The sequence below is a fragment of the Meriones unguiculatus genome, chromosome 11, assembly GCF_030254825.1.
Source record: "Meriones unguiculatus strain TT.TT164.6M chromosome 11, Bangor_MerUng_6.1, whole genome shotgun sequence".
In the NCBI taxonomy this organism is placed as follows: Eukaryota; Metazoa; Chordata; class Mammalia; order Rodentia; family Muridae; genus Meriones; species Meriones unguiculatus.
This window is the reverse complement of record NC_083359.1, coordinates 68,173,704-68,184,815: the sequence shown is the minus strand read 5'-3', so window position 1 is coordinate 68,184,815 and position 11,112 is coordinate 68,173,704. Positions and strand designations below refer to the sequence as shown.

At 49.1% G+C, this 11,112-nt stretch overlaps 1 protein-coding gene across 1 annotated transcript; it reads left to right on the top strand.

Annotated features, from left to right (window-relative positions):
* Positions 1-1,101: 1,101 nt before the first annotated feature.
* Positions 1,102-8,310, top strand: LOC132646542 (uncharacterized). The gene is given in 6 exon segments (XM_060365086.1): positions 1,102-1,758; positions 1,841-2,493; positions 2,734-3,935; positions 3,938-5,059; positions 5,159-6,350; positions 6,442-8,310. Coding segments are annotated over 6 exon segments (6,651 nt in total). The 3' UTR covers positions 8,267-8,310.
* The last annotated feature ends 2,802 nt before the right edge of the window (positions 8,311-11,112 follow it).

The following is an 11,112-nucleotide window of genomic DNA, read 5'->3' as shown; positions in this document are numbered from 1 at the left end:
GCACAAACACATGCTACCCCGCATTTGCCCTTCTGTGCCTGTGAACTTTCCTTCTACAGGTATAGCTGAATAACCAACGCACACACTGAAACCACTAGACCTCACTAGACCTTCATTCTCCTGAAGAATTCTCCAAATGAAAGAATAAAGTCCTAGCATAATGCTGACTCGGCTCACAATCTGCCTTCCCGCCTTCCCGGTTCTGGGTACCTGACTCTGCTCACAATCTGCTTTCCCGCCTTCCCGGTTCCGGGTACGTGACTCTGCTCACAATCTGCCTTCCCGCCTTCCCTGTCCGTGACTTAACTACGGCTTTGTTCAAACCACCCAATCAGACCCCTGTAACTATGCTTCTCGCTTCTGTAACCGCGCTTCCTGCTCCCGAGCCCTATAAAAACCTGTCACCCCAACCGAGAGGCGCGCAAGTCTTCCGAGAGACTTTGTCGCCCCGGGTACCCGTGTACTCAATAAAGCCTCTTGCTGGTTGCATCCGAACAACTGGACTCGTTGATCTTTGGGTACGGGGTCTCCCTGACGGAAGACAACCTTCGGGGGGGTCTTGCATTTGGGGGCTCGTCCGGGATTTGAGACCCCTGCCCAGGGACCACCGACCCAGCGTCGGGAGGTAAGACTGCCGGCTTCCTATTCTGTGAGTCTTGTGTATCGTTGTGTTAAACGGTCTGTCTTTGTGAGTTCGTTTCCAGGGGGTTCGAGTCCCCCTGTGGTCTTGGCTTGGCCAGGTCATCTGTATCAGATGGAAACTAGAAGGAGCCGATGGGCTTGGACTTCTTTTCCATGCCTCCTGGGAGACGTCTCAGGAGTGCCTGGTAGGGGAATCATTTGCTTCCCCGTCTGAAAGGTAACCCTTTTTGGGTTCCCTCCTGTCTGGAAACACGAGCCGAGTGGGATTCTTTGGGGCGACGCCCCAGAGAAGGCTACGTGCTTCATCTGGGAGACGGAGGAACCGGACCTCCGACACGGTCTCCATCTGAATTTTTACTTTCGCTTTCGCGTCGATCTCGTACCTCGCGGTTTGTGTTGTCTTCTGTCTGCCTGATTTTTGTCATAAGTGTAGTGAGTGTTGTTTGTCTGTCTACCAACATGGGACAAACTATCACCACCCCCAAAAGTTTAACTTTGCAGCACTTCAAGGAAGTCCGTGACATCGGCCACAATCTCTCGGTGGAAGTGCGGAAAGGAAAGTGGGACATCTTCTGCTCATCTGAATGGCCCACCTTTGACGTGGGCTGGCCACGAGATGGCACCTTTAACCTAGATATTATTTTGCAGGTGAAGGCCAAAGTCATGAATCCTGGGCCCCATGGGCATCCAGACCAAGTCCCTTATATCATCACGTGGGAATCTCTGGTCAAGGACCCCCCACCGTGGGTGAAGCCCTTCTTGCCTCCCCCTTGCCCAAAACCCACTCCTTCTGCCCCCTCTCTCCCGCCTCCATTAGTTCCTACCCCAGTTAACTCCACCCTTTACCCAGTCTTTATGAAACCTACTCCAGAAAAGGACCCTAGCCACAAGAAGACACCCCCGGTCCTGCCGGCGGATGATGGCCCTCTACTGGACCTGATGACCGAACAACCCCCTCCTTACCGGGGCCCAAACCCGGCACAGGAACCAGAGGAGGCAACCGCCAGAGGGGGACCCCAGGGAGAGCCCCCCCTCGTCCCCGGTGGCGGGACGCTTAAGGGGAAGACGGGAAGTCACTCCCGACTCCACATCCCAGGCCCTACCGCTACGGATGGGGCCTGATCGCCAGCTCCAATATTGGCCCTTTTCTGCGTCTGATTTATATAATTGGAAAAATAATAACCCTGCTTTTTCAAAGGATCCCTCTAGGCTCACTGCATTGATCGAGTCTATTTTAGTGACTCACCAGCCCACCTGGGATGATTGCCAACAGCTGCTCCAGACGCTGTTGACAACTGAGGAAAAGCAGCGGGTTGTCATAGAGGCATGTAAAAATGTTCCAGGAGACGATGGAAAACCCACCCAGCTGCCACACAGAATAGATGCGGCTTTTCCCTTGGAGCGACCGGATTGGGACTTCTCCACTGAGCGCGGTAGGGAACGCCTACGTCAATATCGCCAGTTGCTCATGGCGGGTCTCCGTGGGGCCGCAAAGCGCCCAACTAATTTGGCCCAGGTTAAATTAGTGACTCAAAAGTCTGAAGAATCTCCCTCTGCCTTCCTAGAACGCCTCAAGGAGGCATACCGTGTGTATACTGCCTACGATTCAGATAGTCCGGATCAGGCAACTAACTTAGCCATGTCTTTCATTTGGCAGTCAGCCCCAGATATTAGACGGAAGTTAGAAAGACTTGACAATTTAAGAGAAAATACAGTGCAGGATTTGCTGAAGGAGGCAGAGCGGATTTATAACAAGAGAGAGACACAGGAAGAAAGGGATGAAAGGCTGAAGAGAGAGGCAGAAGAAAGGGAGAATGTCAGGGAGCGGAAGAGAAATAAAGAGTTTAGCAGGTTGTTGGCCACTGTAGTGACAGAACAAAGGCAGAGTAGACAGGACTTGGGAGGCCATAGGGGTCCCCGACTGGACAAGGATCAATGAGCCTACTGCAAGGAAAGAGGGCATTGGGCCCGAGACTGTCCCAAGAAGCCAAAGGGCCACCAAAAGGGACCTCAAAGACCCAGGCCTCAGACCAATTTGCTCAATCTGGAAGACTAGGGGTGTCGGGGTCAGGAGCCTCCCCCTGAACCCAGGATAACTCTTAACGTGGGGGGGCAACCTGTCACCTTCCTGGTGGACACCAGAGCCCAACATTCGGTACTCACCACCTCACCGGGACCCCTAACTGACAAATCAGCATGGGATCAAGGAGCAACCGGAGGAAAGAGGTACCATTGGACTACCGAGAGGAAGGTACAACTCGCCACCGGTAGGGTAACTCACTCCTTTTTGCACGTCCCTGATTGTCCCTACCCCCTGCTGGGGAGAGACCTACTTATGAAACTTAGGGCACAAATCCACTTTGAGGGGACTAAAGCCCATATTACCGGGCCGCAGGGACAGCCCTTGCATGTGCTAACCATACACTTAGAAGATGAGTACCGGCTCCACGAGCCTGAGAAACCTGAGTCGCAGGATGTGACTAGTTGGCTAGAGAAATTTTCCCTGGCTTGGGCGGAGACCGGAGGAATGGGTCTCGCCATTCACCAACCGCCCTTGGTGATTGCTCTAAAGGCATCTGCGACTCCTGTCTCTATCAAACAATATCCAATGTCACATGAGGCCTACCAGGGAATCAGACCCCACATTCAGAGACTTTTAGATCAGGGCATATTGGTACCATGCCAATCTCCTTGGAATACGCCTCTCCTTCCAGTCAAAAAGCCAGGAACAGGAGATTATCGCCCAGTACAGGACTTAAGGGAAGTCAACAAAAGAGTGGAGGACATACACCCCACAGTCCCCAACCCATACAATCTGTTGACTGGGCTTCTCCTGAGATATGTTTGGTATACAATCCTGGACCTCAAGGATGCTTTCTTCTGTTTGAGGCTCCACCCAAAGAGCCAATCTATTTTTGCCTTTGAGTGGAAGGATCCAGAGCTGGGAATATCGGGCCAGCTTACTTGGACAAGATTACCACAGGGGTTCAAAAATAGCCCCACCCTTTTCGATGAAGCTCTACACCGGGACTTGGCTGACTTCAGGGTCCATCACCCTACCCTAATTTTACTCCAGTATGTGGATGACCTCCTCCTGGCTGCAGAAACTGAGAAAGAATGTAAGGAGGGAACAGAGGCCCTCTTGAGAACTTCAGAAATTCTAGGATACCGGGCCTCAGCCAAAAAGGCCCAGATTTGCCAAAGACAAGTTACTTATTTGGGATACCAGATCAAAAATGGGCAAAGGTGGCTGACCGAGGCACGGAAACAGACAATTTTGGGAATTCCAGAACCAAAAATCCGAGGCAGTTAAGAGAGTTCCTAGGTACGGCGGGGTTTTGCCGCCTCTGGATCCCGGGGTTTGCAGAGATGGCCGCACCACTCTACCCCCTTACCAAACAAGGGACTCTCTTCACTTGGGGGGATGAACAACAGAGGGCCTACGCATCAATAAAAGAGGCCCTGCTAACTTCCCCTGCATTAGGATTGCCGGATTTAAACAAGCCCTTTGAGTTGTTCGTGGACGAGAGACAAGGGTATGCTAGAGGAGTCCTAACTCAAAAACTTGGACCTTGGAGGCGTCCGGTTGCCTACCTGTCTAAGAAACTCGACCCAGTGGCCTCAGGTTGGCCCCCTTGCCTACGGATGGTGGCTGCGATCGCCCTCTTGCTCAAGGACTCTGGCAAACTGACTATGGGGCAGCCGGTAACTATCCTGGCTCCACATGCGGTTGAGGCCCTGGTAAAACAACCTCCGGGCCGATGGCTCTCTAATGCCCGCATGACTCATTACCAGGCTCTGTTACTAGACACTGATAGAGTGCAATTTGGTCCTGTGGTAGCCCTCAACCTAGCAACGCTGCTTCCCCTACCAGTAGGTCCAGAAGTTCATGATTGTTTCCAGATACTTACAGAGGTACATGGCATCCGACCTGACCTAACTGACCAACCCCTTTCGGAGGCCGACTTCACCTGGTTCACCGACGGGAGCAGTTTCCTGGACAACGGAGAGCGGAGAGCAGGGGCTGCGGTCACCACCGAAACTGAGGTAATTTGGACCAAGGCCCTACCACCTGGAACCTCAGCGCAACGGGCTAAACTCATCGCCCTGACCCAAGCCCTCCGAATGGCGGAAGGTAAGAAGCTAAATGTCTATACAGACAGCCGTTATGCCTTTGCTACTGCTCATATCCATGGAGAAATATATCGAAGAAGGGGACTGCTTACCTCCGAAGGGAAAGAGATTAAAAATAAGATGGAGATATTGGCCTTGTTAGAGGCTTTGTTCTTACCCTCGAGGCTGAGCATTATTCATTGCCCAGGTCACCAAAAGGGGGACAGCTCGGAAGCCAGGGGCAACCGCTTGGCGGACATGACAGCCAGGGAAGTAGCGATGCAAGGAAATTCAGAGGCTCCCCGCCTCATGGCCATAGATCTGGCCATGGCAGAGGCCCACTCCGTCCAAAAACCCTCCTTCCATTTCCATTATACTGAGGAGAACCAAAACCTCCTCAAAGGAATGGGGGCCACATACAACCCCACAACAAGACTCTGGACTTTCAACGAGCGACCTGTGTGGCCCCTACAACAGACCCGGGACCTGATCAAGTATCTCCATCAACTGACCCATCTTAGCTCCAAAAAGATGAAAACCCTCCTGGACAGAGAGGAAAATGCCCACTATCTGCTAGGTAAAGATAAAATCCTACAACAAGTAGCTGAAGAGTGCACGGCATGTGCCCGAGTCAATGCAAGCCGTAACAAGATCGGTGCGGGGGTCAGGGTCCGAGGACACCGCCCTGGCACTCATTGGGAGATAGACTTCACTGAGGTGAAACCTGGACTCTATGGGTACCGGTACTTACTGGTATTTATAGACACTTTTTCTGGGTGGGCAGAAGCCTACCCTACTAAACATGAGACTGCCAGAGTTGTCACCAAGAAACTTTTAGAAGAAATCTTCCCTAGGTATGGAATGCCGCGAGTACTGGGCTCTGACAACGGGCCTGCCTTCGTCTCCCAGGTAAGTCAGTCAGTGGCCACATTGTTGGGGATTGATTGGAAATTACATTGTGCATACCGCCCCCAGAGCTCAGGGCAGGTAGAACGTATGAATAGAACTATTAAGGAGACTTTAACCAAATTAACGCTTGCAACTGGTGCTAAGGACTGGGTATCCCTCCTTCCCCTAGCGTTGTATAGGGCTCGAAACACTCCGGGCCCCCATGGGCTCACTCCTTTTGAGATCTTGTATGGCGCCCCGCCACCAGCTGCCCATTTCTTTGACTCTGGAATAGCCTCCTTTGCTGATACCCCCTCTCTTCAAGCTCATTTGCAGGCTCTACAGCTTGTGCAACGGGAGGTTCGGAAGCCTCTGGCGGCCGCGTATTGAGAGCAGCTAAGTCAACCTGCGGTCCCGCACCAATTCCAGATTGGAGACGTGGTTTGGGTACGGCGACACCAGACAAGGAACCTGGAACCACGCTGGAAAGGACCTTACACTGTTCTGCTGATGACACCCACAGCTCTGAAAGTAGACAGCGTCGCCGCCTGGGTCCACGCCTCCCACGTCAAGGCCGCCACCCCTGAGCAGCCGCCTGACGCCTCGGACTCGGGAACCCGATGGAAACTCCACCGCACTCAAAATCCTCTCAAGATAAGACTGACTCGGGGGGGGGGGAACCCTAATAGTCTTGCTTCTTACCCTGAGTATTACAACAACCCAGGCCTCTTCCCCGCACCAAATTTTTAACTATACCTGGATTATCGAAAATCAAGCTGGGGACATTGTTAACACCAGTTCCCAGTTTGGAGCCCAACCCCACTGGCCCAGTCTGGAGGTAGATCTCTGTGCCCTTGCTCTAGGGGCCAGCCCCGACTGGGGAACCCCCGAGGTTGTGTACACTCCGGGGTCAAGCGCCCCCCAGCTAGAGGGCCGTCGCCCCATAGTTCTGGGCTGTCACAACGGGATTGAGAGAGCAGACCTACATGGTCAGGCAGGGATCTATGTCTGTCCGGGAAGTCATAGGAACAAAAACCTCAACTATAAATGTGGGTGGGCAAATGACTACTTTTGTGCCTCTTGGTCCTGTGAAACTACGGGAGACACCTACTGGGCTCCCTCCTCCAATTGGGATTATATAACTGTTAAGAGAAAAGATCGCCAGCCAGGGGCGACCCCCAATCATATCCCAGATCAATTAAAGACAAAATGTGCCACCAGTAGCACTACAAAGGGGTGGTGTAATCCCCTGCTCATTCAGTTCACTGAGCAGGGAAAGAAAGCGCCCTGGACAACTAGCACCAGGGGTTTTGAATGGGGCATCAGGCTTTATATGCATGGATGGGATATGGGCCTTACCTTTAAACTCAAACTTAAAAAGACCTCACCCACAATTGCCTCTGTGGGTCCCAACCCAGTCTTACAGAAGCCCTCTCTACCACGACCTCCACCCCGGCCAACATCACCCCCAAGTACTTCTGTTTCTTCCCCCAGCTCCGCTCGGTTAATTACAGGCCCCGCAATGCAACCTCAGCGACCTGGGTCAGGAGGTAGGCTCCTCGATTTAATAGCAAGAGCCTACCAGGTGCTAAACCGCTCCGATCCCCACCTGACTCAAGAATGTTGGTTATGCCTGGTTTCTACCCCACCCTATTATGAGGGATTAGCTATAATGGGCAATTTCTCTAATCATACCACACCGCCAGCAACTTGCTATCCCTCCGTTCAGCATAAGCTAACCCTGTCAGAGGTATCCGGGCAAGGACTTTGTGTAGGGACCATACCCGCTGCCAATCAGCCACTTTGTAATTCCACTGCCCCTCTTACCTCAGGAAGTTATTACCTGGCTGCCCCCAATAATACCTTGTGGGCCTGCAACACTGGCCTGACCCCTTGTATATCAGCCCAAGGCTGGAATGATAGTTCTGAATTTTGTATTTTAATCGAACTATGGCCTAAAATAGTTTACCATGAACCAGAAGAAGTTTATAGGCACTTTGAAAAAGGGACTCGATACCCTAGTGAACCTTTGTCTCTAACCCTGGCAATAATGCTGGGGGGACTAATGGTTGGGGGCATAGCCACAGGGATTGGGACTGGGGCCACCGCCCTATCAGTGACCCATGAGTTCCTACAACTTCAACACGCTATGCATGCCGATCTACAGGCGTTAGAAGAATCAGTAAGTGCCTTGGAGAAATCCTTGACCTCACTGTCTGAGGTAGTTCTACAGAACCCTAGAGGGCTAGATATCCTCTTTTTGCAAGAGGGAGGACTATGTGCGGCTCTAAAAGAGGAGTGCTGTTTCTATGCCGATCACACCGGACTAGTCAGAGACAATATGGCCAAACTTAGAGAGAGACTTAATCAGAGAGAAAAGCTCTTCAATGAGAGACAAAGTTGGTATGAAAGCTGGTTCAATAAGGCCCCCTGGTTCACCACTCTTGTTTCCTCTCTCATGGGCCCCTTAATTATAATTCTTTTAATTCTACTTTTCGGGCCTTGCATTCTAAATAGGTTAGTTCAGTTTATGAAGGACCGGCTCTCCGTCATACAGACGTTAGTGCTAACCCAGCAGTATCATCAACTCAAGCAGCTGGAGACGGAGATTGACTCTCCCTAGACCCGCAGAATGAAGGATTCCATTCTAAGCTAGAAGAAAAATGGGGGAATGAAAGAATAAAGTCCTAGCATAATGCTGACTCGGCTCACAATCTGCCTTCCCGCCTTCCCGGTTCTGGGTACCTGACTCTGCTCACAATCTGCCTTCCCGCCTTCCCGGTTCCGGGTACGTGACTCTGCTCACAATCTGCCTTCCCGCCTTCCCGGTTCCGGGTACGTGACTCTGCTCACAATCTGCCTTCCCGCCTTCCCGGTTCCGGGTACGTGACTCTGCTCACAATCTGCCTTCCCGCCTTCCCTGTCCGTGACTTAACTACGGCTTTGTTCAAACCACCCAATCAGACCCCTGTAACTATGCTTCTCGCTTCTGTAACCGCGCTTCCTGCTCCCGAGCCCTATAAAAACCTGTCACCCCAACCGAGAGGCGCGCAAGTCTTCCGAGAGACTTTGTCGCCCCGGGTACCCGTGTACTCAATAAAGCCTCTTGCTGGTTGCATCCGAACAACTGGACTCGTTGATCTTTGGGTACGGGGTCTCCCTGACGGAAGACAACCTTCGGGGGGTCTGGCACAGATACCAGAGAAAAACCAGTCTGACCTGCAGAATCCAGGAACAGACAGTGAACACGACAGATAACCAAATGGCCAGAGGTTGGCGAAAGAACACAACCAACGCAAATCAAGATATCATGGCTTCACTGGCAACCTCCAAAATTATTGGACACTCCAACTCAGCAGAAACAGAAAAAGAAAATGATTTTAAAGCTATGATTATCCAGTTATTTGAGGCACATAAAGAGGAAACCAAAAAAATCTCTCGGAGAAATAGTCATAGAGATTCAAACAGTTAAAGAGGATACAAAAAAATCCCTTAACGATTTGGCCTCCCAAATAGAAACAAAGACAAACGAGGTGAACGAAGAAGCTCTTAAAGAAACACATGCAAATATAGCCAAACAATTGGAGGTAGAAGCAGAGGCACTAAGAGAGGAAACAAACAAAAAAATAGAGTCCATCTTGGAGACACAGGAATCCACACTCAAACAGATGAAGGAAATGTTGCAAGACATGAAAACAGAATTAGAATCAATAAAGAAAACACAAACTGAGAAAACCCTGGAACTGAAGAACTTAGAGAAAAGAGAAGGAATCTCAAAGGTAAGCATCACTAATAGAATTCAAGAGAAGGAAAAGAGAATCTAGGGTGCTGAAGATACACTCACAGAAATTGATACTTCTCTCAAAGCAAAAATAAAATCAGAAAAATCCCAAACACAAACCATCCAAGAAATCAAGGATGCCATGAAAAGGCAAAATCTAAGAATAATAGGAATTGAAGAAGAAGAGGAGTCCAGGTTACAAGGTCCAGAAAATATTTTCAAGAAAATCATATAAGAAAATTTTCCCAACCTAAAGAAAGAGATGTCCACAAACATACAAGAGGCCTACAGAACACCAAATAGACTAGACCAGAGAAGAAACTCCTCACGCCACATCATAGTCAAAACACTTAATCGACAGAACAAAGAAAAGATACTAAAAGCGGCAAGGGAAAAAGGCCAAGTAACATATAAAGACAAACCTATCAGAATCACACCGGACTTCTCATCAGAAACTATGAAAGCCAGAAGAGCCTGGGGAGAGATCATGCGGGCCCTAAGGGACCATGGTGCCAACCTAGACTACTTTACCCAGCAAAGCTTTCAATCAACATAGATGGAGAAAATAAAATATTCCACGACAAAACTAAATTTAAGCAATATTTCAACAGCAACCCAGCCCTACAGAAGATACTAGAAGGAAAATTCCAATCCAATGAAAACAAATACACCCAAGAAAACATAGGTTAAAGATAATTTCCAACAAAAGTCAAAAGCAAACAAGCAATGATTCACAGTAACGTCGCCAACTCCACAATAATCAGAAATAACATTCAATGGTCATGATTATCTATCAACATCAATGGACTCAACTCTCCAATAAAAAGACACAGACTAACAGAATGGGTACGGAAACAGGAACCAACATTCTGCTGCAACCAAGAAACACACGTAAGCAACAAAGATAAACATTACCTCAGAGTAAAAGGCTGGAAAACAGTTTTTCAAGCAAATGGACCCAAAAAACAAGCAGGAGTAGCTATCCTAATATCTGATAAAATAGATTTTCAACCAAAACTAATCAAAAAAGACATAGAGGGGCACTACATTTTCATCAAAGGAAAAATTCACCAAGAAGACATCACAATTCTAAACATCTATGCCCCAAATACAAGAGCACCCACATTCATGAATGAAACATTATTAAAGCTTAAACCACACATTGATGGCAATACCCTAATAGTGGGTGACTTCAACACCCCACTCTCACCAAGGGACAGATCAACTAGACAGAAACCAAATAGGGAAATAAAAGCACTTACAGAGTCCCTAAATCAAATGGACCTAATAGACTTCTACAGATCTTTCCACCCAAACTCAAAAGAGTATACCTTCTTTTCAGCACCTCAAGGAACCTTCTCCAAAATAGACCATATAGTTGGTCACAAAGCAAGCCTCAACAGATATAAAAAGATTGAGATAATCCCTTGTATTCTATCGGACCACCATGGACTAAAGCTGGACATCAACAACAATGAAAACAACAAAAAGCTGACACGCACATGGAAACTGAACAACTTGTTACTCAATGATAGCTAGGTTAAGGAAGAAATAAAGAAAGAAATTAAAGAAATTAAAGGCACAACATACCCAAATTTATGGGACACATTGAAAGCGGTGCTCAGAGGAAAATTTATAGCACTAAATGCCTTCAAGAAGAAATCTATAACATCACATACAAGTAACTT